This window comes from Emiliania huxleyi, assembly GCF_000372725.1.
Source record: "Emiliania huxleyi CCMP1516 unplaced genomic scaffold EMIHUscaffold_71, whole genome shotgun sequence".
Lineage (NCBI taxonomy): Eukaryota > Haptophyta > Isochrysidales > Noelaerhabdaceae > Emiliania > Emiliania huxleyi.
Window position 1 is genome coordinate 216,526 of NW_005196681.1, and position 26,546 is coordinate 243,071.

General features: G+C 70.3%; 8 protein-coding genes across 8 annotated transcripts in view; 3 read left to right on the forward strand and 5 right to left on the reverse strand.

The window, feature by feature from the left end:
- Nucleotides 1–782, forward strand: part of EMIHUDRAFT_216824 (hypothetical protein) — a gene marked incomplete at both ends in the record, with an annotated part of 2,883 nt that extends 2,101 nt beyond the window's left edge. The window contains 3 exons of the mRNA XM_005761387.1: nucleotides 33–101; nucleotides 203–271; nucleotides 429–782. Of these exons, the coding sequence (XP_005761444.1) occupies nucleotides 33–101; nucleotides 203–271; nucleotides 429–782 (492 nt within the window). The remainder of the gene's footprint in view (nucleotides 1–32; nucleotides 102–202; nucleotides 272–428) is intronic.
- Nucleotides 783–1,061: 279 nt separating this feature from the next.
- Nucleotides 1,062–2,429, reverse strand: EMIHUDRAFT_216825 (hypothetical protein; the record flags this gene model as incomplete). The annotated part of the gene is made up of 3 exons (XM_005761388.1): nucleotides 1,062–1,448; nucleotides 1,572–1,922; nucleotides 2,172–2,429. The coding sequence occupies 3 exons, from the start codon at nucleotides 2,427–2,429 to the stop codon at nucleotides 1,062–1,064; spliced, it is 996 nt and encodes a 331-aa protein (XP_005761445.1).
- A 764-nt stretch (nucleotides 2,430–3,193) lies between these two features.
- On the reverse strand, nucleotides 3,194–3,847 carry EMIHUDRAFT_216826 (hypothetical protein; the record flags this gene model as incomplete). Its single annotated transcript, XM_005761389.1, has 1 exon — nucleotides 3,194–3,847. The coding sequence occupies one exon, from the start codon at nucleotides 3,845–3,847 to the stop codon at nucleotides 3,194–3,196; it is 654 nt and encodes a 217-aa protein (XP_005761446.1).
- A 66-nt stretch (nucleotides 3,848–3,913) lies between these two features.
- EMIHUDRAFT_438161 (hypothetical protein) lies at nucleotides 3,914–5,449 on the reverse strand. The gene is made up of 3 exons (XM_005761390.1): nucleotides 5,358–5,449; nucleotides 4,576–5,288; nucleotides 3,914–4,504 (listed from the first exon to the last, which is right to left on the reverse strand). Exons 1-3 carry the CDS (start codon nucleotides 5,404–5,406, stop codon nucleotides 4,157–4,159), a joined length of 1,110 nt encoding a protein of 369 aa, XP_005761447.1. The 5' UTR covers nucleotides 5,407–5,449; the 3' UTR covers nucleotides 3,914–4,156.
- A 5,366-nt stretch (nucleotides 5,450–10,815) lies between these two features.
- EMIHUDRAFT_105728 (hypothetical protein) lies at nucleotides 10,816–12,678 on the forward strand (the record flags this gene model as incomplete). The annotated part of the gene is made up of 1 exon (XM_005761391.1): nucleotides 10,816–12,678. The coding sequence occupies one exon, from the start codon at nucleotides 10,816–10,818 to the stop codon at nucleotides 12,676–12,678; it is 1,863 nt and encodes a 620-aa protein (XP_005761448.1).
- A 761-nt stretch (nucleotides 12,679–13,439) lies between these two features.
- Nucleotides 13,440–14,368, reverse strand: EMIHUDRAFT_452937 (hypothetical protein; the record flags this gene model as incomplete). The annotated part of the gene is made up of 2 exons (XM_005761392.1): nucleotides 13,440–13,751; nucleotides 13,833–14,368. The coding sequence occupies 2 exons, from the start codon at nucleotides 14,366–14,368 to the stop codon at nucleotides 13,550–13,552; spliced, it is 738 nt and encodes a 245-aa protein (XP_005761449.1). The 3' UTR covers nucleotides 13,440–13,549.
- A 2,366-nt stretch (nucleotides 14,369–16,734) lies between these two features.
- EMIHUDRAFT_452938 (hypothetical protein) lies at nucleotides 16,735–19,933 on the forward strand (the record flags this gene model as incomplete). Its single annotated transcript, XM_005761393.1, has 9 exons — nucleotides 16,735–17,358; nucleotides 17,609–17,838; nucleotides 17,935–18,166; nucleotides 18,399–18,805; nucleotides 18,953–18,992; nucleotides 19,176–19,284; nucleotides 19,373–19,401; nucleotides 19,473–19,577; nucleotides 19,652–19,933. Coding segments are annotated over 9 exons (2,058 nt in total), but the record flags the coding sequence as incomplete, so codon positions are not given.
- Nucleotides 19,934–21,830: 1,897 nt separating this feature from the next.
- Nucleotides 21,831–26,425, reverse strand: EMIHUDRAFT_465453 (hypothetical protein; the record flags this gene model as incomplete). The annotated part of the gene is made up of 7 exons (XM_005761394.1): nucleotides 21,831–23,416; nucleotides 23,498–23,719; nucleotides 23,787–23,927; nucleotides 24,014–24,178; nucleotides 24,253–24,348; nucleotides 24,420–24,672; nucleotides 24,777–26,425. 7 exons carry the CDS (start codon nucleotides 26,423–26,425, stop codon nucleotides 21,932–21,934), a joined length of 4,011 nt encoding a protein of 1,336 aa, XP_005761451.1. The 3' UTR covers nucleotides 21,831–21,931.
- Nucleotides 26,426–26,546: the final 121 nt, after the last annotated feature.

Here is a 26,546-nt window from a genome sequence, read left to right on the forward strand (position 1 = left end):
CCCCCCCTTTAAAGGGCCAATTTTTTTTACAGGACCACCGGACCCCGGGTTGCCTCCCGAGGGGGTTCCGTTTTTCCGGAGTCGCGCCCAAGGCTGGGTATGTCCCCGGCCCCTTTTGGGGTTTATTTCTTTGGCCCCCCCCCCCCCCCTCTCTCCCGGGGCGAGCGGCCGCCCCTGAGGCTGGCACCGCACGCCTCCGCAGGCGGATCTCTTCCTCGACACCCCGCTCTGCAACGGCCACACCACCGCCGCCGACGCGCTCTGGGCGGGGGTCCCGCTCCTGACCTGCCCCGGCAGACTCTGCGCACGCACCGCTCCTGGCCCGCCTCTTCGCGTCCACGCCCTCGCCGCCCTGCACACTCCTAGGCGACGCCATGTGCTCTCGCGTCGCCGCGTCGCTCTGCACCGCCGTCGGCTGCGGCCCGCAGATGATCGCCGACGGAGGGATCGGCGATTACGTCGAGCGGGCGGTCAGGCTCGGCACGCGCCGCGTCGAGCTGCTCGCTCTCCGCCGCAAGCTGTGGGCGCGCCGCCTCTCGGCGCCTCTCTTCGACACGCGCCTCTGGACGCGCACATGGGAGCACGCGTTGCGCGCTGTGTGGTTGCGGCATTGCGCAGGCGAGCCGCCGGCCAGCATGGACGTGCGACTGGGCGAGCTCGAGGCGGAAGCTTCCCACTCCCCGCCAGACGGCACGCCCCCGGGCGTTCGTCCCCCAGACCGCGTCCTCTCCGCTGGTAGGCAGCCGAGCTTCGCCGGGAGAATGCAGCGGACGCATTGGTGAGACGGGCGAGAGCATTGCAGGCGGGCGCGGTGCTTCCGGCCGGACTGCAGCCTCCAGCAGGGCTGCAGCCGCCTCGTGCGGACACACGTGTGGCTGCAGGCTGCTGTGCAGCTCCAAACGACGGAGTTACATAGTGTGTCGCGAAGGAACGTCGAACGAGTTGCGTGTGAGTAAATTACTGACTTTGCGGGTAAAACTAAAAGCCGTATATTTAACCCCATGTGCGCAATTGTGTGTCGCTCTGAGAAGCGTATATATGTACGTGTCGTGCTCTCTCACTCAGTCGTCTGCCGGCGGTCCTCTCCCCTCTCCTGCTGCATCGGAGAATCGGCGAACGACTTTCCGCTGGACATCCGTCTCGTGCTTCGCGTTCATGCCCTCGGCGTCAACGAGCGCGGCACGAAGCTGCTCGTTGGTCTTCTGCATCGTCTGCATCGCTTGCATGGCCTGCATTCGCTCTCGGTGCACCTCAACCGACTCGGCCAGAAGCGCCTGCGGGAGGAGTCGCCGTCTCTCAATGCGAGGCTGCGGCAGGGGCCACCCAGCGCACGGTGCCTGGTAGCGCCGCTCGCTGCTCTCTGCCGCCTCGTACTCGTGCTCCAGCTTTGCCCGCAGCGTCGCCCGGTCCGCCTCGAGCCGCTCGAGGAGCTTGCTCTTCTGCTTGAGCTGTGCACTCAGGTGGCCCGTCCCCTCCTCCACCGCCGCCGCGCACTCCCTCTGCGCCAACGCCGCCGCGCGGCATGCCTCTCTCCGCTGCGCCTCTGCCGCATCCAGCATCGACGCGCTCACGCTCTCCGCAATCTCAAAGAAGGGGAGCCGCGTCTCCCATGCACCCGAGGACTCCCTCAGCACGCCTGCCGCCCCGCACGCGGACCCGTCCACCTCATCCGAAAAGATGCAGCGCTCGGCGACGGCCGCTGCCCGCGCGAGCAGCGGCGCCACCGCAGGGTCGACTGCCCCAACAAGCTCGTCCAGGAGCCTCATGCAAGCGCGGGCAGCCTGCACCGACGGGCCGCAACCAGCCTCCCGCTCGGCGACAGCCAGCCCGTCGGCGACCGTGACGGCGAGCCGGACGGCATCGGACCGGAACGCGCCCCCTCGCGACGCCAGGTCGGTGGCATGCCTCGCCTCGTGCCTCGCCTCGTCGTTACTGCCGAGCGGAGAGTGGCGCGGAGAGGATCGAGGTGACAGCTGAGGCAGAGTGCTGGCAGAATGTGGCTGTTGTGGTGGGTGGGAAGAAGGCGGTGGCGGCGGAGGCGGCGTCGGAGGAAGGGATGGGAGCGGCGGTGTTGGTGCCAGTGGCGGTGGCGCCAGCGGCGCTGGAGCCGACGGCGCCAGAGTCGGCGCCGGCACCGACCGACTGTCTGCTCCCTCAATGCCCGTCGTCACTCTGCGTCCATCCGCTATTGCCGATGGCCATTTGGACCGAGGCCCTCTCGCAGTGTTGGCGTACTCTCCAATGAAACGGTGTGCCGCCTCTAATGGCGCTGCCGTTCGGGCAGCCTTCTCCGGAGCACCACTGACAGCTGCGAGGTCGGCCTCTTGCCGCAAAGGCGTGTGCCGGGAGAGCCGCTGGCGCTGCTGCTGCGCGACCTTGGCTCGAAAGCGCGGGCTCTTTAGGCCCTCGCCGGCAAACGCGCCGGACATGGTTTCGAGTACGTTACAAAGTTGTACGAAAAAGAGTTTAAACAAAAGAACTCTCTCATACGAATGCGCACCCCCCCTAGCTAGGGGTCAGGGCTCTCTAGCCCGTAGCCCGATCCCGATCATCCGGCCCGCTGGGTGCGCTTCTGAGCTCCCCGGCCCTGGATGTGAGGCTGCCGACTGCACTCCAAGTGCTCCAAATACGAAAAAGAGATGGAGCCCGAACGACAACTCAAACGAGGTGAAAGGAGGCGCAAGAGGAGGGAACCTTTGCCGACGAGCTGCCGATCGAGGTGGCTGCGGCGACCGCCCGGCTGCTCAAGCACCACGCGCGCTCCGGCGCGTGGATCGAGATCCTTCCCGGCAGCCCCAGCCAGGCCCCGCGCGAAGTCCCGCGCGCTGGCCGCGACCGCGACCGCGGCCCTCACTCGAGCCCGAACTGCCTATCAGACGTGCCGGAGCCGTCCGACTGTAGCGACTAGCACACCTCTGTCCCAGAAACCCGAGGAGTCACACAGTCCACGCCTGTGTGATGCACGCCCTGTGAGCGGGGCGGGGTGCGCACTGTGCCTCTGTGTTCGTGCGTCGCCCATCTCTCCTGGAGATGACTGCTCTATTTTTAGGGGAAAGGAGGAGGACAAGGTACCCAAACACAAGGCAATAAATAAATAAATAAAACGGGCAAACTCTGAGACGAGATGGGATTTAGGGACATGTGTCCCCGCCCTGCACGATCTTGGTGTGAGGGATCTTCAATCCGTGTCCCCTCACCCCTCGTCACAACCCGACACGGAAGAGCGGCAAGAGTTGGGGCTGCGGCTACGGCTGCGGCTATGAGAGGGGCCGGGGTCGCGGCAGAGCCGCTGCGCCGCGTGGACGCGCCTACACCGCTCTTGCTCCGCTCGCCACCTCTCGCAAAGGTCCAAAGCCATAGCCACCACCTCCTCCGGCAAGTCCTTTCGCCGTATCTCGCCGTCCCTCCACGCCTGGAAGATCTCGTCGTCATAGCCGTATTGCATCACAGCCTGCTGAACTGCGTCGTGTACGACCCCTGCCGTCCTATCCTGCGCCTCAGCGTCGGAAAAGTCGAACTCGGAGTCATACTCGGAAGCAGGCACAGACGGCCGCGGTGATTTGGCAGGCGGCGAGGAGGGGGAGGGGGAGCGCGGCGGTGCGCGCTCGTGGCTCCCGCTGGTGCCAGAAGGGCCAGCGCCCAGCGCGCTCAGCCTGTTCTTGTTCACCTTGGGAGAGGGGGGTGGGGGTCCACCTCCCTTGGGTGCGGGCTGGCGGTCAGGCTTGCGCTTGACCGCCTTGCCCGGCGGCTTGCGGCCAGGGTTCCTAATGGTGAACCTGTCCGGCATGCCGCCCTTCCCAACCCTGGTCCACCCCTCGGGCGACTCGTTGGGCTGGGGTTGCTGCATCTGTTGGTGCTGTGGGTGTGCCTGCGGTGCTGCGAAACACAAGGCAGCACACGACACCGCCCTCGGTTTTTTTTACTCCTACGACCAAACGCAACACTTCTTTGAGGATGAGGTTACCCACAGCGCGTCTCATCCAATGCTCGCGCAACACATCTCGATGGTACATCTGAGAGAGAGAGAGAGACGTACATCTGGCGCGCAACTACAAGCGACCCCTTGCCACCCACATGCAAAGGCAAGACCATCTCCACCGCTGCCTCGATTCGTCGCGTCCACTCCGACGCCACGGCACCACCACCTCGTACCCCCTCAGCTGGCGCCCGAGTCTCGAAAGCTGCGCATCACCTCCTGCTTGAGCCACGCGAGGCGAGAAAGCTCGCGATAGAAGCCGTCGAGCGCACCAATCTCGGCCGCGTCGCCGCGCCACAAAAAGAGAGGCTGCTCCTTGCGAAGGTTGTCCTGCAGCGCCTTGTTTATGATCTCGAGCAGCTTCGCGGGGACGGCGCGCAGCAGCCACTCGACGAGCCCACCCTCGGCGGAGCGGCACTGGATGGAGCCATCCCGGGCGAGCTGCAGATGGATGTCGGAGATGGACCAGTGAACCTCCTCCTCACGGAAGATGAGACTGTACGTCAGCCGCGTCAGCTCAACGTCCGCCTAGGGGAACATTGTGAGAAGGTGCAGGGAACGCTCCGAGCTGTCGACTGACGTGCCAGCTCGACGTCTGCCTCAATCCGCATCTCGCGACGCGTGCCGATCAGCGGGTTGAGCACCTGCAGAGCCTTCTTGCCTCGCACCGAGAGCCGCCGCGCCTCCGCCACCAGCTGGAAGAGCACCGGCCGTTGCAGGATAAACGAGAGCTTCCCAAAGAGTCCCTCTCGCCCCTCGGCGGCGGTCGGCTCCTCCCAGCGCGCCGAGATGACGTCGGGGAGAGAGCTGGTGGCCGCCACCCCGCTGCTGCTGCGATCGATGAGGTCGACGGCCAGTCCCTCGATCGCGACGCACAGCTCGGGCAGTAAGATGTTGAGCGAAGTCGTATCGCAGCCGTCGCCAAAGCGCGGCTCGAGGCAGCAGAACTTGTACTCGAGGTCGACCGCTTGCACCTCTTCCGGCGCCTTGGGGTGCCGCGCCGTCACCGTCGCGTGGAACCAGAGGGGCGGCAGCCCCTTCAGATCCTCCTCCGGCGGCTCAGGCCCCTCGCTTCGGGTGGCGCGGAGGCCGGCGAGCGTGGCTCGTGGCCCAACGTGGTGTGGGGCTCGCGGCCGCGGCGAAGGCGGCACGCAGCTCCACGAGGGAGGGTAGCGCATCACACGCACGGAAGTGCCTTCGATGCCCGCGTGCGCGCGGCGAGCGATGAGCTCGGCGCCCCTTCCCTCGTAGCTGTGGCCGGCGAGGTCGTAGAGCGCGGAGAGCGGCACCGCCTCCTGCACCAACAAGCCGCCTGCGTGCGGTCGCCGACGTGAGCCTCTCTCACTCGCCTCTCTCTCCAGCCTCGTTGAGTGCGGCTCGCCTGAGGAGGGCGGCTTGGGCGGCTTGGGGGCCCAAGGAGGGTGAGGCATCGCGAGACGAGGAAGTTTCCAGGCGCGCGGCAGCCGTGGCCCGCCCGGCCACAGGCACACGCCATCGCCGTCGTCTCCTCCTCCATCGCTGCTGCCACCGCTACCCGTCTCGCGGTGGCTGGGGCCCTCGTCCTCGCTGCCGCCCTCGCCCTCGGCGCGGCCGCTCTCGCTGCCGCCGGCTTCGCTCTCACGCTTGCGAGCGCCGCCGCCCTCGCTGCCGCCGGCTTCACTCCCGCACTTGCGAGCGCCGCTGCCCTCCCTGTTGTCCGATTCGCTCCCACGCTTGCGCAAGGACATCAGAAACATCTCCCCGGGCTCGTCGATCACCCAAGAGCCGTCAAACCCGAACGCAAAGGGGTCTCTAGCGTTGACCCGGCCGCCGCCCGTCCCGTGTCGCCCCACCGGCTTCGCCGCCGCGCGTAGCTGCGCCATGAAGCGCCGCTCGCGCCCGGCGAGCAGCGATAGCAACGGCGGCAGCGCCGTGCGCTCTGGGGCTCGTTCGCTCTTCGAGCAGCTCGAGTCGCTCTTCGTGCGGCGAGGGAGTGGGTCGGTGGAGACGCCGTCCGACCCCCTTTGCGAGCTACTGCTGGTGCGGCTGCTCTCGGGCGGCGCCTCGCCGGCGAGGTGGAGCATGTCTTCGAGGGTGGCGAGGCCGCCGAGGAGGCGGCGGCGGCCGCTCCACGAGAAGAGCACGCGCTGCGTCGCGTGCGAGGCCACCGCGCCGAGCACGCGGAGAACCTCTCGGATCTGCCGCTCGAGTGTGCCTCGCTTGCCGCGGTCGAAAACGGTCCGCACCAGCACGTCCGCGCCGTCGGCAAGGAAGGAGGCGAGGTCGTCGGGAAGCGCGGCGAGGACGGCCGCCCTGAGGCCCTGCAGCGGCGTCTCGAGGGCCAGCCGCGACTGCGAGGGCGAGAGCATCTCTCGGGTCGAGCGGGCGAGCGCGCGCAGGTTGCCGACGCTCAGGCCTCTCGCGCCGAGGGTCGAGGGGAGGCGGTCCAGCCCCGACAGGAAGAGGCTGCTCGCCCCGCGGGTGGGCGGCGGGCCCAGCTCCTTGCCCGAGGCAAAGTCGAAGGAGTCCGAAGTGGCGAAGGCCGTGGCGGCCGCGGACCCCCAGCCGAGGAGGCGCGCCGTGCTCGATCCGGGCTCCGGCGTCATCGGCGTAAGATTTGGCTGCAGCAGCGGCACGGAGCGCAGCTGCCGCGCGTCGGGCAGCGGCGGCCGCAGCCACCACGGCAGCTGTCGCTGCGCATCCGCCAGGCCGACTGTGCCTGCGAGCGCCTCGGGCTCGATGACGGCGGCGTTGAGCAGCCCTCGGTACCACGCCTGTGCGCGGCGGGGAGGGTGTGGAGGGTGTGTGGAGGGTGTGTGGAGGGGGTGTGGAGGGGGTGTGGAGGGCGGGAAGGGGCGAGGAGCAGCCCGCGGTGCCGCGCCTGCGCAACGAGGTGGTGGAGGTCTCCCGGAGCGGCCACCCTGCCGGCGGAGCGGAGGAGCACGGCGAGCTCGGAGGCGTCGCCGGGCAGCTGCTCGAGGGTCGTCACGCCGACGAGGGCGGCGGGCAGCGCGGCGAGCAGCACGCCCACCACGGGCGGCGACGGGCCGAAGAAGGCGCCCGGCGCGGCGGCGGCGGCACAGAGCGTGAGCCAATGCAGCGCGGCGACTATCTCGAGGCGGTGGAGCCAAAACGCGGATCTCAGCCTCACGCTGCGGTGGAGCCCTCGCGCTGCGGTGGAGCTCTCGGGCACGGCCAGCAGCGCGAGCAGCCGCGCCGTCTGCCCGCACTCGTTTGCGGCGAAGAGGAGGCACGGCAGCAGCAGCCTCCGCCAGCCGCACGCGGCCTCCACCTCTGCCGAGAGGGCGGCCCAGAAGAGGTAGGTGGGCGGGGTGACGCAGAGCCAGCGCAGCGAGCGCACAAACGACTTGAGCCAGCGCGGCGCGCCGAGGAGCCGGAGCAGCGACGTCGAGCGCCCCGCTCGCACGCGGTGGACGAGGACATGCTTGAAGTGTACAGCCCGGAGGGCGGCGGTCGTCGTGTTTGTGGGCTGCGCGCTTGCAGCCGCAGAGCGGCGGCTCGCCGCGCCGGTCGCAACGCTGATGGCCCGGGCGGTGCGCTCCTCCTGGTGGTGGGTGTAGTAGTGGCCAACCTGCAGGTCGATGGTCTTGCCCAACCGCCGCAGCATCGCAAAGAGCGCGAGCAGCCGCAACGTTGACGCCGCGCCCGCCGCGAGCGCCGCCTCGTCCGCCGCGTCCGCCTGCGGGCTCGCGACCACGGCGGGGAGAGAAGGGAGCAGCTCGAGCCGCCACCACCGCACGCCGGCCTCGAGGGTGAGTGGCAAGAGCAGCAGCAGGATCAGCACGAGGCTGCATGCGTAGCACAGCCGCACCGCGCCCCTCACCCTGCGGGCCGAGCTGCGCAGGGCGAGGAGGCCCTCCCGAACGCGGCTCGGTGCGCGAGCGGCGATCACCTCGATCAGCCGCGGCGCCAGCCCTGGGTGGAGGAAAAAGGGGAGCAACGTCTGGACGAGGAGGCCATGCAGCGCCCAGTCAAAGTCCTCAAATGCAGCCCTGGTGTCAAGGGCGGGCTCCCGGCACGACCCGCTGCCGGCGCCACCTGCACTGGCGCCGGCTCCGCAGCCGGGAAACCGGACGGTTGACTGCGCGATAGCCGAGCCGAGTAGCAGGCACGCGACCACCAAGCCGAGGAGAGCCGCGTGCACCTCGAGGAACGCCTTGATGCCAGCCGGCCAGTGCAACCACAGCCGCCGCAGCACGACGCGCCGCCATGCCGCGCGAACGACGAGCAGTAGGAGCTGCGTGACGAGCAGGAGCAGCGGGTGGCGCATCAGAGCGATCGTCATCAGAGTCGGATGAGCCCAGCCTTCCCGGATGTGAGCAAAGGCGTCGGCGAGAGACGTCGGCAGCCGATGCCCCTTGACGTCCGAGATCTCTCCGGCGTGGGAGAGGAGCATGGCGAGAGCCGCGCCAGCCACAGCGCCAGAGAGGAAGGTGGCGAGCATGCCAGCCGAAGCGTCCGTCCCTGAGCCGGAGCGCCAACACCGAGATGACGAATTACTCGAGTAAGTAAGGGAAAGAAAAGGGGCGGACAAGTTCTGTTGGGTGATCTGCTTGTTAGAGGCGGCGTGCCGTCCTCCCATCCCTCCGTCCGTTGGGATGTCTGTTTTCTTTCTTTTAGGCCTTGAGAGTGGCCTGCCATGTCACAGGAAGGACTGTGGTTGCACAGGAGAGTACCACCAACCATCACTTTATTTAGTTGGTATATAGTACCACACCTTCACCGCTCCAGTGGGATAGGGTAGGAAGCCGCCGCTGGATTATGAGAGTTCCAAGCGAACCAGTTTAGACCATGTTTAGACCCAGTTTAGACCACGGCTGAACACGAACCAGATTAGTCCTGTTTACGATAAACTGGGTCTAAACAGGGCTCGGCCTGGGTGGGGGACCCCATTAGCCATACCAGGTTTAGACCCGGTTAGGGCGCCCCTCTAGGGCAGCGCGGAGCCTCCGCGCCATGGGCGAAGAGGCAGACTGGCGTGGGCTTGAGGAGGAGGAGGGCACTCTCTCCCCGCCGGCAGCCGAGGACGATCAGCGCGAGAACCGAGATATGGGCACGTCTTTCTGAGCTCTCTGAGGACAAGTCTGAGGACGTGCCAGAAGACGCCGAGGCGGAGCGCGGCCGGCCCGACGGAGCCCCAGGCCGGGCCCAGAGCACGACAAGCGCCTGCCGGAGGGCGATCGGCTGTGCTGGGCGGCGAGCCCAGCGCGGGCAACGAGCCCGGGCCAGAGCCTGCGCCCGACTCCCAAGCCTGAGGATGGAGCCCAAGTCTGCCTCAAGGCGGGCGCCACCGTCACCGTCGTCTTTTCTGCAACAGTTCTGCAAAGGAAGAGGCGCGCTCACTGCAGACTACGGTCGGCGTTGTGGGCAAGCGCTCCGGCAGGACGCAGGTGTCAGATTAGCGGCTTCTGCAAGCAGATCTTCGACACGGCGAAGCTGTCGGAAGAGTCCCTCGACGCGGCCGCGTGGACCCTCGAGACGGTCAAGATTGCCATGCACAACCTCGACCAGCGCGAGAAGAAGCAAGGCTGCTGACGCTTGCGCGTGCCGCTGAGAGAGCACTTGGAGCACTTGGAGTGCAGTCATTAGCCTCACATCCAGGGCCGGGGAGCTAAGAAGCGCACCCAGCGGGCCGGATGAGCGGGATCGGGCTACGGGCTAGAGAGCCCTGACCCCTAGAGGGGGGGTGCGCGTTCGCAGGGAGAGGGCCGTAAAGTAAACACGGGTCTCCGAGGGTTAGTCCGCGCTCCAGGTTTCCCCTAGCAGCGGAGCGCCCCCTCTACTCGGAGCTAATAAACACCAGACACGCACACGACGTACATCCTCACTCGACGTCACCCCTCGAGGCTTCTCCGTTCGGCCTCCCCCCCTCGGTCCGGAGGGGCCCTCTTATCCCCTCGATCCTCCCCCCACTCGCTTTCCGCTGGTTGGGCAACGGATGCGGGGCCCGGCCCCCCCTTCTAGCCTTTTTCGGCCGCGGCCCCGCCGCCGTCTCGCCCTCTCTGCTTGATCCTGTTGTCTCCGTCTCCGGCGATCCCGCGCCCGACTCCCCGGGTGAGGGCGGCGGCATCATGTCTCGTTGTCTCGTCGCCACCCCTCTCCGGGAGGTCGGGCCGGCTCTCCCTGGTCAGCGAGTCGCGCCCGCACCCGTGGCCTCTCTATCGTTCTCGGCTCGCCCTCCCCTTCCTCCTGCTCCTCACTAAGCTCGGGAAGGCGCGGTCCCTCTTGTCGTAAATCACGGCGGTCCAGCCGACGCCGCGACGGGTCTACCCCCGGTGGGCTCGCACGGCCCGACTCCACTCGCAGAGGCCGAGTGAGAGAGCCGCATCTCTCTCGCTCGTCACAGAGCAGGGGAGCTGGGGGGAGGTGCGCGCTGGGGGGGGGGGAGGGGGGGGGGGGGAACCCCATTAGCCATACCAGGTTTAGACCTAGTTGATCGTAAACAGGACTAATCTGGTTCGTGTTCAGCAGTGGTCCTAAACTCGTCTGCGGCAGGATTTCTCCGAAATTCAGCGCGCTGGGTTCCGGCTCCTACCCAGATAGGGGGTCTGTTGGGACTGGCTGGCCCCTCCCAGATAGGTAGGTAGGTAGGTAGGTAGGTTGGTTGGTCTTGTTTGGCCCAAAAGGGCCCTGCAATAGGTAGGTACCCCCTATTTTCATCTTTTTTCGCTTCGCTGCGCGGCCTGGGGATAGGTAGGTAGGTAGGGCGTTTTGGCGCGAGTCAGTGGCAACAGACCCCCTCGTTTTGGCGCGAGTCAGTCGTACAGACCCCCTATCCGGGTAGGAGCCGGAAGCCTGACGTCTGAACGAGGCTGCCTTTGGCTCTTCAATATATATATATGAGACGCGCCGCCGCCGCCGCCGCCGCCGTCCCTGTGGCCGCTGCTGCCGCGCTCGCGGCCAACCTCAGCCACTCCACGTCGTACGACTCGCTCGTCGCCCGCACCAACGCCCGGCTGCCCGTGGCAGCCCCGCCGGCTGATCGCGACGCGGAGCTCTTGTCGGCGCGGCTTGCGTCGCCGGGCGTCGCCATCGTGCGCGGTGTCAGCGCTGCTGAGACGGCGCGGGACGCTATCGCGGCGCTGGACCCGGAGGGGCCTCTGAGGCTATACTTGCAGCGGGATGAGCCGCTCGGCGCTGCATTGGCACCGCCGGGCCGACTCGCGGCAGAGTTTGCTCGCCGCTTCCAGACGCCGGTGCCGCAGGTCTGCCTCTCTGGTCCCCGCCGCCTCGTCCTGTGCCTCTTCCAGCCGCACCTCGAGGAGGAGGCGACCCGCCGCTGGGTCTGCGAGGAGGCGCTGCCGCTCGGCGCGACAATCTGTGTGGTGGCGGACGGCACGCTCTTCGCGGCCGAGTTTTGCGAGGAGCTGCTGCGGAGCGGCGGCGAGGACCCTGGCCGCGTCACTCACCACTCGGTCTCGCTGCCGGCCAGTGACGCCGCCGCCGCCGCTCTGCTCGCCCGCTGCGGCGCTCCCGAGTGGTTGGCTTCCCTCGCCGCTTGGCTGCGAAGGCACACGGGGTGCCACCCGGCCGACCTCGCCTCCCTCATCGCGGCGCTTGACGGGGCCGGCGGCGGCGGCGGCGATGGCTGGAGAGGTGGCGAGGAGGCTGCCAGCGACGGTGACTGCGGCGGGGATCGAGAGGAGGAGGGCGAGGCGGCGGCTAGTGGCGCTGAGCCAGGCAGTCTCGGTGCGGCGCAGGAGGAGCGAGCGGCGGCGATCGCGCAGGAGGAGCGAGCGGCGGCGATCGAGGTCCTCGATGCCGCACGGCAAGGCCTCGTCGCCACGCGACTCGAGCGGCTCAAGGAGGTGCTCGCGATGGCCGAGGACGGCGAGGGCGGCGAGGGCGGCGAGGGCGGCGAGGGCGGCGGTGGCGGCGGCGGCGGCGGCGAGGCGGACTGGCTGTGGATGCTGCTCGGCGAGATGAGCGGCGTTGCCGTGGCGGCGCGGCGGGCGCCGCTGGGCGACCTCCTCCAGCAGCTCTCGGAGGAGGAGGTGGGGCAGCTCGACGGGGCTCTCAAGAAGCGGGTGCTGCACCTCGACTTTGTCCGCTCCGCCGCCGCCGATGCCGCCGACGCCGACCCCGCCGACGCGGATGGCGGCGTGCAGAGCGATGTCGTGGCGTCGCCTCTGACGGTCGCCGCCTTTGACGCCCTCCGCGCTGACCCAAGCCTCGCCAGTGCGGTGGAGAGGCGGCGGGCGCGGCGCGAGAGGGCGGAGGACCTGCGCTTCTACGCTGCCGACGCGGCGGAGCTCGACGCGGCGGTGGCGGACTACGCGTTGTGGGAGCAGCGCTGGGCCGTGGCGGTGCTGCGGGCATCCGAACCAGCAACGGAGGGGGATTCCGCCGCTCCCGAGCCGCTGCCGCCGCGCCGCTACTTTGGCCTGTTCGGCCCTCGAAAGCCGTGGCGCTCCCGCGGCGCCCCAAAGGCAGAGGGCGGGGAGAGGGATGATCGCGGGGACAGGACGGAGGGCGACGAGCGCGGCGAGGAGGGCGGGGCGGGTCGTGCGCAGCTGGTGGCGGCCGAGCGCGAGGCCTCGAGCGCTGCGGGCCGCGTCGCGGTGCTCGCGCTGGAGCGGACCAAGCGGCGTCGCACCCTCAGCATGCACTGCAGCGCGCTGCTGCGGCGAGCGGCGGCGCTGGGCGTCTCGCCTGGGCTGCCGGAGGGGCACCTGTGCTTTGAGCTCTCGGAGGCGTACTGAGCACTCCTAGGAGCACGGCCGTACTTAGCTTGGCGTGGTGCACATGCACATGCACATGCACGAGTAACACACATAGTTTTCAGAGAGTGATTGACGATGATCAGTTTAGTCTCAGTGAGAGGGAGGAGTAGTAGCTAGCAGGTGTGCGCGCGCGTCGCGTGCGAGAGAGGAGTACGTATATACGGGGTGTGGAGGGTGAGTTGACCAGGGGTTGTGCGCTGGGCCCTCCTGCTCGGCTCCAGCGAGTAGACAAGTGTTGTCATCAACAGAGTAGAAGGATCCGACCTCAGGGCCGATGTGGCCAAGCGCCGGTAGCGTGCTTTTACCTCACACCCACGGTCTCACAGTGTGCCGGCAGTCGCCAAGCAGTGTCGCTCACACAAGCCGCAGCGCAAGTGACTGAGGGCCAGTGAGGGCGATCCCATCGCTGTGACAGCTGTGGCAGCCGCACAGTGGGCTGTGCCAACTGTGCAGAGCGTGTGAGCAGCAGAGGAGCTGCTCTCCAAGCTTCAGGCGCAAAAAAATGCATGCCACCGAAGGCGCTGTCGAGGTTCGCCGAGCGTGGCGCAGGTTCAGGGACACCGTCACCGACGAGCGCGTTGGACTTTTCACTCCGGACAAAGACCGCTGCACAGCGGACGGTACGGGCCGTGCAGCGGTCATAGCGGCGAGGCGCGGGACCGTCTGTGGCGAAGTGCGTCGCGTCCTCCGATTTCCGTGAACTCAGCATCCACACCCTTTATCGTCTTGGCCCCGGCGTGTTGGGGCATGAAAATGAAAACGTCTCAGTAAACAGCCGTCAGCGCGTCCCCGCGCACCCTCGCACAACCCACCCACACAAGACACATCGCCCCGACGGTACGAAGGCGGCTCACTCCATGTCCGACGGCTCGTCGCCACCGGGGCTGGTGGGCGGCGCATCCTCATCCACGACGCCGCCGGTCAGGTCCTCGTCGCGGCCCTTCTTGCTCGTCTCTGAGGAGGAGCGCGCCCACGACATGTCCTGCTTGCGCACGAGCACCTCTGCCACGCCAGAGTCGTCGCGCGTGATTAGCACGTCCTCGTCGAGGTACCTGGCGCGCCAAGGGCAGGCCGTGGTGACGCCAGGGACACGAGGCGGTGGGTGCGGGGTGAGGGTGCGGTGGCGTGCGCACGTCACGAAGAGCGTGCGCGTCCTCGCGAGCGGGCCGGGCAGCAGCTGGCGCCGGCCGAGCACCTCGGCCTCGATGACCTCCTCCTTCAAGCGCGTGTCGCTCACCGGCGTCAGGTTGCTGAAGAACTTGAGCGGCTGCACGCCCGCCAGCGGCAGCGTCACGCTCACCTCGGTGGAGGCGCGGGGCTGCCCGGCGTCAGGCGACCGGATGGTGACGGAGATCTCGCCCAGCGTGATGCCGAGAGGCGCAGGCAGCTTGTTGAACAGCTGGAGCAGCGTGCCCGGCGCGTACGCTGTCGAGTACAGCGCGAGCGCCAGCTCCCGCGTCGGCGAGTCCACCAGGCCCTGGCCGAGCTGCCCGGGCAGCTGGATCGTCCAGACGCCGTTGAGGAGGTTGCTGCCCGCGGGCTGCGGCGTGGGCGAGGAGCGCTCGAGATCGAGGATGATCTCGTTCACCTGGGCCCGGGTCCTGTCGTCTAGCGCTGTGGTCGCCGCACCGGCCGTGAGCGAGAGCAGGTCGTCCTTGAGCGCCACCATCGCCGGCTGAGCGAGGCGCGGCGGGCCGCGACCGACGGCGGTGCGACAGTGCGAGGCCGTCGGCGCTGGTACGACGAGCGCGGCAGCAGCGAGCGTGAGAGTGGCCACCACCATTGAATCTGACTGCCAGGGACCACACGCCTCTTCCCGGCGAGCACTTGCCGGGAGAAAAGAAGAACGTCGCATATTTTTTCTTTTAGTTCTTACGCCAGGTGTATTCTTTTTTTGCTTGGCCGGCCCTGATGCCGGGGTAGGTAGGGTAGGTCTGGGCCCTCCCGTCGGGTTTTTCCCTCTCTTCAAGCTGGAATTTTCACGTAAACGCACAACCCCGGACCCGAAATCGCACAGAGTCACGCAACACGGGGTCCCAGGGAAGGCGAGCAAAAACCTTATCGCTGGAATTTTCACAGCAAAAAAAGAAAATTTCCGCGGAAATCACGATGTCAACCCTCCCCAAATGGGTGATCTGATGCTTGTAGGGCTTGAGAGTGGCCTGCCATGTCACAAGAAGGACTGTGGTTGCAGGATAGTACCACCAACCATCACTCTAGTTGGTGTAGTACCCCACCTTCACCCGTCGAGTGATTTCTTTTTGACCGCGCAAGATAAAAGGGTGGCTAAGGGCTCTGCCCGCAAGGCGCCCGCGTCGCAGACGCGGTACCATTGACAAATCTGCGATATACCCCCACACGAGCAAATAGCCAAAATCCGAATACCGTGCACAAACTGCGTGATGTCAGCCGTGCAAGCCTTCAGCTGGTGCCAACACGGATGGATTTGCCGACGGGCAAGCGTCTCATTGGCGCCCCCCCCCTAAGCAGCCCGTCGATGCAGGTGGCCCGCGCGGCCACGGCCGCAACGACGCGTCGCCGGCGGCGCTCACTCGAGCCCGAGCCCTCCGCGACGGCAACGCCAGGTCGTCGCGTCCGCCCCGCCAGCCCTTGAGCACGCCTCCCGCATACCGATGACTGCACTCGGCGTCCACCGGCGGGGGACCATGGAGGAGCGGTCAGCAGTCTCGACTGCTCCACCGGCTCCTCCACAGGCTCTCGCCGTCGGCCCCGGCGCGCTGCGACGGCGCGCCGCCGGCTCCCACCGCGGCGTCCGAGCTGGAGGGAAAGGTGACGCACCTGATGGAGCTGCTCAAGGCGCATCAGTCGCGGGACGCGGAGGCGTCGCGGCTGCAGCAAGCGCTGCAGTGCCAGGAGGAGGCGGACGCCGCCAAGCTCGTCGAGCTGATGCGACGGCAGGAGGCGGCGAGCGCGGCGGCGGTCGAGGAGGCCAAGGCTGCGATCGAGGCGCAGCTGGTCGAGCGATTCCGCGAGGAGCAGGCGGCGGCGGCGGAGGCGCACTCAGCGCAGCTGCAGCAGCTGAGCGCGGAGCACTCGACGCAGCTGCAGCAGGCAGCGGCCCTCCTGGAGGCGCAGGCGCGCGAGAAGTTTGAGACGGTCGCGCACGAGAGGGTGATTGGAGCAGGCGGTGCTCGCAGAGAGGCTGGTGAGCGGAACCTCTCCCCTCCCGCCTCCCCGCCCGCCTTCCCTCCCGCCTCCCGCCTCGACTCCCCTGCCTCACTCCTCCCGACCCATCCCTCACTCCTCACTCCGCCCGCCTCTCCTCTCCCCTCCCTCCTCCCCTCCTCCCCTCCCCCTCCCCTCTCCTCCTCCCCTCCCCCCCTCCCCATTCCCCCTTCCTCTCGCCTCGCGCCCAGCCCAGCCCCGCCACCTCACCGCCCTCCCAGGCGTATCTCTCCGCCCTCAAGCAGCTCGAGCTCGACGTCGACGTGCTCACACGCGTCCTGGCGCCTACTGTATACTTGATGCAGAGCTTTCCGACGTCATTGTGTTTGCCGCTCCGCGCTCGACGCCTGCCGCCGCGCGCGCCCGCGCGCCACCCCTTTTGCGCAGCAACACCTTAAATTTCATGGCCCTCCAAATTCGGGTCGGAGCGTAGCGGAGTGGGCCCCGAGTTTGAAAACGGCGACGGACGCTTGCGTCCTAGCCGCCAACAACGCCTCCCCGGCGCAGAGGGGCCCCCGGAGGGATGCTCAACCGCTCCACGCGCACGCCACGCCGCTTGCGGCGGTGGTCCTATTCCACGCTCGCGGGGGCCGCGTCTTATTAGTTTCCCATAAGTAAGGTAGGTAGGTAGGTAGGTAGGTAGGGGCACCGCAGGGGCCGGCCAGGGTTTTGCAGAATTTCAGCATCAGGGCCGGCCAAGCAAAAAAAGAATACACGTGCTTACGCAGCAAGATTGGGCGTCTTCTGCCGCAGTCCGGGCCACCTGGAACCCCACACACCAAGCAGCGAGGAGCGGCTGGTGCTGGGTGGCGAGCGAGCATCGCTTTGGCTAGCTCGGAGCCTCACGGCATGCTGCTCCTCGCCGTCAGCGGCCTCGTGCCTCCGCTCCGCTCGCTGCCGCTACTCTCGCGCCACGCATACTCCTCCTCGAGCGGCGCGGCCTTCCCAGAGTCGACCAGCGAGGATGGCACCGTCCACGTCCTCCACGGCCTCGTCTCGCCGGGAAGCCTCGCCGCGCTGCGCGAGGCAGCGCGCGAGGCCATGTTTGAGTTGGAAGGCGACACGGTGGACGGCTCTGCCACCTACCTCGCTCCGCTCATCGAGAGCGGCCGTGTCGTCGGCCGCGGCCCGCTCACGCGCCTCGCTCAGCCCGTGCTCGAGGAGAGGGTGCTTCCGTACGTGCGAGAGCGCACTGGCTGCGGCGGCGCGGTGGTCTGCGACGCGCTCGTGCGCCGCTACCTGCCCGGCGAGCGGCTCGGCCTCTCTGCGCACTTTGACGTCTCCGCCTTTGCGACCGCCGTGCTGCCGCTGTCGCCACCGGGTGAGTACGCCGGCGGCTTCTACGTGCAGTCAGAGGCGCACGCGTCGTCGCGCCGCTTCGTCCCGCTCGGCGAGGGCGACCTCTGCATGCACCAGTACGACGTCATGCACGGCGTCGACGTGCGCGGCGGCGAGTGGCTGCGCTCGCCCGCCGTCAGCCTCCGGGAGCCAACCTGAGCCTTGCCTGAGCCTGCCCGCAGGCGAGCGCTACTCGCTCGTCGTCTGGTTCTCCGAGTCGGAGGACGCGCGCGCCGCGGCCGCCTGCCCGTGGGTGGAGCGCGCCGCCGCCGCCGGCAGCGCGCCCGCGCAGTTCGTGCTGGGCGGCTTTCGCTACCGGGGCGAGTTTGGGGCGCGGCGGGACGCGGCGGCGGCGGCTCGCTCCTTCGAGCGCGCCGCCGCGCAGGGCCACCCGCACGCGCAGCTGTGGGCGGCGACACTGCGCGCCAACGGGGAGGGCGTAAGCGGCGGCGCGGACTACGGCGCGGCGCACACCTTTTGGGAGGCTGCGGCGGCGCAGGGCCTGGCGGGGGCGCAGTACTCGCTCGGCAGCGCCTACAAGCACGGGCACGGCGTGGCTGCCTGCGAGGCGACGGCGGCGAGGCACTACGCCGCCGCCGCCGCGCAGGGGCACGGGTGGGCGCTCGAGGAGATGGGGAAGAGGCGCGAGTGGGGGAGGAGCGCGCCCGCGATAAGTATTGAGTTGGTCATCCTCACTCTTTCGGTCCTCAGGTGCGAGATGGTGCGGAGTGCGCCCGAGCAGGCCGTCGCTCGGCTGGCGTGCGACGTCCTCTCGCGCGGAGGCCACATCGGCCCTCTCCGGTGCGGCGTCCGGCCGGACGGAGTGCGAGGTCTCTTTGTGGCGCAGGCTGTGCGTGCCGGCGAGGCCTCTGCCCCCGACGAGGCGTTGGAGGGGGGAGGGGCGAGCGGGTCGTGCTCCGCCGTAGGCACGCCGCTGCTCGGCGTGCCCGAGGAGTGCACGCTGTGGGCGAGCGCGGCGGGCGGCTCTTCCGCCGGCGGAGAGGACGGCGGCGGCGGCGGCGGCGAGGGGGTGGCGCGGCACGAGCGGCTGATGGCTGCGCTGCTCTCGGCGAGGGACGACGCTGCGCCGTACTTGGAGACCCTGCCGGCGCGCCTCGGGGCCTGAGTGGCTCCGACGCGGCGCGTCGACTCACTCCCCTCCGCTGTGCTCGCAGGCTTGCATCCCGTTGCTGCGCGACCGCACTGAGGAAGAGCTCGCCACGCTCTCCTCGCCCGCCCTCGCCTCCGCCGCGCGCTCGCAGCGCGCGTGGGCCGAGGCGACGGCGGAGCGGGTCGCACGGCGGGCGGGCGCGAGTGTCGAGGAGGCGGACTGGGCCGAGCGAGTCGTGCGGACGCGCGCGATCCGCGACTCCGCGCCGGACGGCTCCGCGGCGCTGCGGCTTGTGCCGCTCCTCGACCTTGCAAACCACCGGGGAGGGGCGGGCGGCGGGGCGGACCCGATCGTGCGCACGGGCGACGGAGTGGTCGCGCTGTGCGCCACCGAGGATTTGGTGGCGGGCGACGAGGTGACCTTCTGCTACCGCGTCGGCATCGGGGCGGACGAGCTGCTGCTCGACTACGGGTTCGGAGGGGAGGAGGAGGGGGCGGGGGAGGGGGCGGGGGCGGAGGCGGGGGCGGAGGCGGAGGCGGCCACGACTGGGGCCGAGGCGGGGGGCGGCGAAGGGGGCGGTGGCGGGGGTGCCGCCGAGGGGGTTGAAGCCGCGGAGAGGAGCGAGGAGGCGAGGAGCGAGGAGGAGCACGCGAGGGAGGTGGCTTCGGGCCGCGCGCGCTTCGGCCTCGGCGGCGAGAGAGGTGGCGGCGGCAGCGGGGACGGCGGCGAGGAGGACGGCGGTCGCTACAGCGGCGGCTTCCGCACCCACGATGCCGGCGTCGGCAACGCCGGTCCCGAGGAGGCGTCTCTGCGCGGCGGCCACCTGGTGCACGCGACAGAGGCGCCGCTGCTAAGCGCAGAGCAGTGCGCCTCGCTGGTGGAGGAGGCGGCGGCGGCGATGGCGGCGGGCTCGTCGTCGTCCTTCACGTACACGCGCAACGAGCGGCTCGGTGAGCGCGTCGCTTGCACGAGTGGGCCCAGCACTTCCCCTCGCGCACGCGCTCGTTTGTCTCAGCCGCCGAGGCGCCTCCGCCACAGGCGAGGTGCACGTGCACGACTTGCCGCAGGCGACGGAGCGGCTCCTAGGGCTAGGGCTAGGGTTAGAGCTTGGTGGGTGAATCCTAACGACCTGCCGCAGGCGAGGGAGTGGCTCCGCGCCGAGCTCCGCCGCTCGCTCTTCCCGCTCCTCGCAGAGCGCTTCGGCGCAGATGCCGCCGCCGCCGGCGGAGGCTTCCGCGCCGAGGCGCGCTTTGCGGCCGGCTCGCCTCCTTTGCGCTTCCCGGAACTCTCCTGGAGCCCTCCCGGAGCCGTCTCTAGGAGCTCGCGGTGTACGACGCGCTCGTGATCCGGTACGATGCCGCGAAGGGCGGGACGAGGCAGCCGATGCACCGCGACGCCGCCCTCCTCTCGGTCAACATCGCCCTCTCTTCGCCCGACGAGTACGAGGGCGGAGGCACTCTCTTTCAGACGGTCGGCGGAGGGCCCGTCCGGCTCGGCCGCGGGCACGCGATGGTGCATGCGAGCGGCGTGCGGCACGCGGGCGCGCCCATCACCGCGGGCGAGCGGTGGGTGCTCGTCGTCTTCGCCCTCGCCGAGGGTGTGCCGCAGCACGCGCGGCGATGCGCCGAGCGAGGCGCCGAGGCGCGCCGCGCGGGCCGGCTGGCCGAGGCGCGCGCAGCCTTCGACGCGGCGGTGGTCGCTTGCCCGACGGACCACGAGGCGAGGCACGGGCTGGCCATCGTGCAGCTCATGCAGGGGGAGGACGCCGAGGCGCGCCGCAGCCTCGCCACCGCCGCGTCGCTCTACCCGGCCTGCCCCAAGCCGCGCAACGGACTCGGCGTGACGCCGTCGCAGCGTCGAGGCGCCTTTCTGGGCGAGAGGGGTGTCCCGACTGGAGTCGCGGTGCGCGGAATAGGCTCGATGCTGCTCGAGGCGGGACGGACGCGCGCCGCGCTGAGGCACTTCGAGGCCGCCCTCGAGCGGAGCGCCGAGCCAGACGACGACGACGGGTGTGAGCGCCGCGGTGTCGTCGAGCTCCCTGGTAGAGGGCTGAGGGCGTCTCTTCCCCTCGCCGCAGGTGGGACGCGTCGGTCAACGCGGCGCTCTGCACGCTGACGCTCGCCCGGAGGGGCGGCGCCGAGGCGGCACGCTGGCGGCAGCGGCTGCCGAAGGCGCGCTTGCGGCTGTGGCGCGCGCTCGCGAGCACCCCTTCCGACCGGCGGCTGCACTCGCTGCTGCGCGAGGTGGACGGGCTGGCGCCTCTGGACTCCGAGGAGGGGTGGGCCGCCGTGCGGGCGGTGATGCGCGACGCGGCGGCCGCGCACCGGCGCCGAGCCGGCGCCGCGCTGGCGCGCTCCTGGACGCCGCCGCTGCTGCGGCCGGCGACGTGCGGCGGCACGCTCGTGATCGCCTTTGCGGGCGCCGACGCGAACTTGGGCGGCGGCATCCAGGGCGGCGTGCCGTCGCACGAGTTTGTGGCGTCGTGCCGGCGCGCGGGCGTGCAGCACGCCATCTTTGTGCGCGACGCGATGCGCGCGTGGTATGTGCGCGGGCTGGGCGGCCGCGGCGGGAGCACCTTCGACGGCGCGCTCGAGCTGCTGCGCGCCGAGGTCGCGGCGGTGCGGCCGGCGAGGCTCGTGACGATGGGCTCTTCGATGGGGGGCTACGCGGCGGCGCGCGCCGGCATCGCGTTGGGCGCGGACGCGGCGGTTGCCTTCTCTCCGCAGGTGCTGGTGAGCCCCGCGGCGAGGCGCGACATGTCGCTGCCCGCCGCCCCGTTCGACAGCTTGCTCGAGGGTGACGCGCCCCCCTCCGCCGGCCCCGATCCCGTCGCTCTGTTTGCCCCTCCAGCTCGCCTCCTCTGAACTCGCCTCCTCTTCCCTCGCTTTGCCGCGCTGAGAGGCGTCCCGCCCGCTCGCCCCCTCCTCCCTGCGCAGGCCTCGAGCTCGCTTGCGACGCCGAGGGGCTTCACGCCGCCTCCCTCGTCGAGGCGGTGCGCGAGGCGCCGGCGGGCGTGCGCACGCTGCTCGAGGTGCACGTGGGCGAGGACGCGCCCGGCGACGTCGCAGAGGCGGAGCTGCTGCTCGAGGCGGTGCGGGAGCGGGCGGGCGGGAGCGGCGAGGAGGATATCCGCTGCGAGATGACTCGCCACGCCGGCCGCGACCACAATTTGGTCACCGACATGCGCGACACGGGCGAACTGCACGAGCTGCTCTGCCGCGTGCTCGCTCCCCCCAGCACAGCCGCGTCGGAAGGCGATTCGGGGGAGGGGATTCCGCACGAGTTTGTCGGTTTTGCGGAGTGCTCTGACTTTTAGGGATTAGAAAGGCGGGCGGGGCGTGCGCGCGCGCGATTGAATTTCGTTACAAGCATGTCTATGTACAGTACACGAAAAAGGGGGAACCAATCAGCGCTCTCTGTCTGTGACACGTGTGCGAGCGGGGGGGGGGGGGATCGGAGGGGGGGACCGTCTCAGCTCCACACCCCACTGGGGTTACGTAGGTGCGAGGAAAGCTAGACAAATCTATCCACGTTCATGGCCACTCATGCGCCTCCCAAGTCCCAACCGCCAAGGGTCATGCCGATGAGGTTCCGAGTCTACTTGTTGGGCGTGCGCGACAGCGTCGCTGCCGCGCCGGCCGGCATCATCGACGCCAGGGCTGCCTGCGCCCGCTGGTGTGTCGCGTGAACCGCCTCAGCGCTCGCGCGCAAGGACGAGACCCATTCCTCGTGCGCGTCGAACTGGTCGGCGAGCAGCGTCGCGCACGCCGTGCCAGCCGCCGCGGCAACCTCGCCGTCGCCCGCCGCCCCCGCTGCGGGTGAGGCCGCCGGCGTGCCGGACCCGCGCGATCGCCGGTACTGCCGCAGGAGCTCGTCCGTCTCGACGCGCCTCTCGGCTCCCTGACTGCCCGGTGCAGACCGCCCAGCGCGCTCGCGCGCCGGGGAGTCGGCCGTGCCACGAGCGGGTGGCACCGCGGAGCCGATAGCGGGGGCGAGGGCCGCCTCGAGGGAGGAGGAGAGAGGCGGGAGGGGGGCGGGCTCGCCCAACGCGTGGCCAATGGCCGCGGAACCTCGCGCCACCACCGACGCGTGTTCGGCACGCTGTCGCTGCAGCGTCCGCAGCAGCGCCTGCGGGGCACCCGGCGGACGCGTCAGCAACATAGGACACGCCGCAAAAACGCGTCGAGTGCGGCGCGGCGCCTGGAGCCGCTCCGGCTCGCCCTCCTCCGGCTCGCCCTCCTCCGGCTCGCCCTCCTCCGGCTCGCCCTCCTCCGGCTCGGCAGCCGCCGGCTCGGCAGCCGCCGGATCGGCCGCCTCCGGATCGACCACGGCACGCCTCTTCTCCTCCTCTCCAATCCAACCCGCCGCCGGCGGCTTCGGCTCGCAAACCCAAGCTTCTGGCGGCGGCGGTGGCGGCTTCGGCCCCGCCGCAGCCCGGACGCCGCGCCCCCACCCCTCGGCAAGGGCCCGCTGCGCCTCGGCCGCCCGCTCGGCCGCTCGCTCGCTCTCCACCTCCTCAGCGCGGCGGATCCGCGCCAGCTCGGCGGCACGGACCGCCTCCGAAGCGGCGAGCTCCTCGCGCAACCGCCGCAGCTCAGCGCCCGCCGCCTCGCGGGCCGACGCCCCCACCCCCGCGGCCTCGCGCCGCGCGCGCCTCCCGCCCGCCGCCGGCTCTGCCCCCACCTCCAGCCCCGCCTCCTCAGCAGCCTCATGCTCAGCCTCGGCGGCGTGGCTTGCCGCTATCACGCCGCCGCAGCCTGCCTCTGCCCAATCGCGATGGCTCGGCGACAGTCGAGGCTCCTCCGCCGCGAGACGCTCGCGGAAGGGCCGAGGAGGCGCGTCCAAGCGGGCGTGCTGCTCCGCGGCTCGAGGCTCCGCCTCCCTCGCCCACGCCTCTCCCGCCTCCCTCGCCTCCCTCGCCTCCGCCTCCCTCGCCTCCGCCTCCCTCGCCTCCGCCTCCCTCGCCGCCTGCGCGTCGACCTCGCGCAGCGCAGCCTCGAGGCCACGCAGCCTCTGCGCGTGAGCGCGCGCCTCCTCCGCCTCCTCCTCTCGAGCTCGCTCCGCCAGCCTCTCCGACCGAGCCTAGAGGCGGCGCAGAGAGAGGACGCCCGTCAGCGCGTGTGGGCGCACGCAGCACGGCGCCTCTCTCCTCCGCCGCCGCACCAGCTCTGCTGCGGCCGCCTCGGCCGAGCCGTCGGGCCGGCGCAGCCGCCACCGCGCAACCTCGAGCGCCTCGCACGCGCGCTCCTCCTCCTCCTCCCGCTCCAGCCGCCTCGCCTCTGCGGCGGCGGCGGAGCGCACCGCCTCGTCGCCCGCCTCGGCGGCCCTCGCCGCGAGGTAGCGCCGCTGCAGTATCTCGGCCTCCTCCGCCTTGATGCGCTCCACCTGGGGGAGGAGATGGGAGGCGCTCGGCGGGGTAGGGCGGGCCGGGAGCGGCGAAGGCACGAGGCGCCTCTGCGCGGCCGTCGAGGACGACGGACGTGGCTTGCGGCACCATGTGTCGCGGGTAGGAGTGGCCCTGCGGGAGGGGCGAGAAGGGGGCCCAGCGCGGCAGGAGGTCGTCGGGCGTCGCGTCGAGCAGCGCGTAGGCCGCCTTGAGAGTAATAACCATCGTTATTACGAGTGAGTGCTTCTCATTCTCAAGCAGGTCGTGGGCCGTATGATATATGTATTATATACCTTCATCCAAGGCTCGACGCGCAGCACAGAGTCGACGAGCAGCGTCGCGCAGGCCTGCTGCGCGGAGCCGGCGGCGAGGAGGGCGGGCCCGTGCAGCTTGACGTACGCGACGAGGACGGGGAGCAGGAACACGGGCTCGTGGGCGAGCAGGTGGTCCCACACCGCCTAGTTGCTCAAACCCTCCTCCCGTCGCCTCGCGGGCCTCGCAACCGGGGCGGCGGCGAGCTCGCGCGGGCAGCCCTCCAGTCGGCGGGCGAGAGGGCGCGCGAGAAGAAGGACTGGAGCAGCGGCCACGCCCACGCGGCGGGGTCCGCACCGATCTGCTGGAGATGCACCTGCGCGAGGGTGCGGGAGGCTCGAGAGCGGGCTGCACCCGCCCCCGCCCGCGCGGCGTGCGTGGCCGCACCGCCACTGCCGGAGCGTGGTAGGCGAGGAGGGCCGAGACGGAGGCGAGCAGCTCGACGGGCGGGTGGGAGTGGCACTCGTAGAAGCGCTGCCCCCAGTTGGCGAGCACGGTGGCGGAGGCCTCGAAGGCGGAGAGCTCGTCCCCGTCGTAGGCGAGAGCCCACGGCAGCACGCTCCCCTCGAGCCCGGGCCCGCACGCGAGGAGCGGGCACCAGTGCGAGAGGCAAGAGAGAAGCCGCTCGAGCCGGCCGCCCCTGCGGACGGGGAGGCGGAGGGGGAGGTGGCTCGCACAGTCGGGGCCCTGCCGGGGTGGTGAGGCGGGTCGGGGCGACACGGCTGCGGCGGGAGAGGGCCGCACCGCCGGCTGCGCAGCGAGAGCCGGTCGTGCAGAGGCGCGTTGGCCGGGTGCTGCCCCCTGGCGGAGAGGCCCTTGTGCGCCGACACGTTGCCGGGCAGCTGGAGCAGGAACCGCCACACGAGCCTGCGGTGCTCGTCGGGGAAGCGGCCGGAGCGCTGCAGGATCGAGCGCAGCTTGCGCGCGTCGAGCAGCGCCGACTCCTCCGGCAGCAGACCGAGCCGCGAGAGGGGCAGCAGCTGCGCCAGGTTCGACCTGCCCTGCAGCAGCGGCGTGCGATGAAAGTCCGCCTCCGCCTCCGCCGCGCCGCCGCGATCCCGCCGCCCTCCGGCAAGCCGCCGCGAGCGCTGCGGCGCCGCCCGGCGCGGCACCGGCTCGCGCTGCCCTCGCTGCCGCCGCTCTGGTGCCCGCCGCTCTGGTGCCCGCCGCTCCCCGTCCCGCCGCTCCCCGTCCCGCCGTGACCCGTCGCGCTGAGCCCACTCGCGCTGAGCCCACTCCGGCTCACGACGCAACGCGCTGCCCACACCGCCGCCGCCCACGCCGCCGCCACCCGCGCCACCGCTCCCTCCCTCGAGCGAGTAGAGGGCGATCCGCCCGTCGGAGCAGACGGCGGCGATGGCGCGGCCGAGCGGGTCGGCAGCGACGCTGCGGAAGCCGCACCCGCCTCCGCGCCCCCCCCGCGGCCGCAGCGTGCCGACAACCTCGTCCGCGGACGGGACGACGAAGCGGAGCGCGCCGTCCGCGCACACGAGCGCCAGCCGCTCCTGCCTCGGCGCAGGGAGCCAGGCCGCCTGCGAGATGGCGGAGCCGCCCGGCACCTCGAGCAGCTTGAGCAGCAGGTGGGAGCGAAGCGACCACAGCGCGAGGAGGCCGCCTGCGCCCGCCCCGACGGCGTGCGAGCCGCTGCCGTCGACGGTGACCGAGCACAGCGGCACCGACGCGTGCGAGGGCGGCAGCTTGTACGTCGCCGTCTCGCCGAGGTCGGCCGAGCGCCAGACGACCACCGCGTGAGGGAGGCAGGTGAGGACGTGGCCTCCGCTCGGAGAGAGGGCGGCGCTCACGAAGGGCTCCGTCGGCGCCGCGCCCGGAGGCGAGCCCGCCGCCAGCGTGCCCACGCGGCGCAGCGCGCGGCTCTCCCACAGAGAGACGAGGTCGGCCGAGCAGGCGAGCAGTAGAGGCGCCGACGGGTGGCAGGCGAGCGTGTGGGCCGGCCCGCGGTGGCCGCGGAGGACGGCGCCCGGCGCCTGGTACTGCGCCTGCGACTCGGCGTCCCGAGACGTCTCGAGCCCCACCGCCGCCCGCTTGGCGGCGTCGAGCGCCTCGACGAGCCCGTCCTCGAGCGCCACAAAGAGTTCGTGCGAGAGGGTGGAGGAGAAGGCGAGGGCGACGCCGGCAGAGCCGCCTCGCTTGAGCACGGCGTAGCGGTTGTGCTCCAGGTCGAAGGAGATGACCTGCCCGTGCTCGTCGAGGGCGGCGACCGTGTCGCAGCGGCAGTTGAAGGCCACCTGTACGAACGCGTTGCCGCCGCGCCTCTGCTGCTGCAGCCCAAGGGTGAAGAGCAGGCCGTCTGTCGCAGAAGGCCGGCTCTTGGTCGTCCAGATCCGACCGGTTTGCAAGTTAGACGGGTTGATGAGCAGGTCGGACAGCTCCATCGCGGGCGTATCGGAGAGGCGAGCGCGCGGGCTGATCGGCGGGTGCGCCTGGAGGATGGAGGGGTGCCGCTCGCGCGTTTCTTTTCCCGCTGGCACGCGCAAGAGTGTCTTGTCTTGTGGT

Bases quoted from the DNA above. Each gene is read 5' to 3' on its own strand.
- EMIHUDRAFT_438161 (XM_005761390.1), bottom strand. From the start codon at position 5,406: ATGCCTCACCCTCCTTGGGCCCCCAAGCCGCCCAAGCCGCCCTCCTCA. The intron at 5,289-5,357 runs GCGAGCCGCACT...GACCGCACGCAG, and splicing joins GCCCAAGCCGCCCTCCTCAG to GCGGCTTGTTGGTGCAGGAG. The intron at 4,505-4,575 runs GCAGACGTCGAG...ATGTTCCCCTAG, and splicing joins GTCGCGAGATGCGGATTGAG to GCGGACGTTGAGCTGACGCG.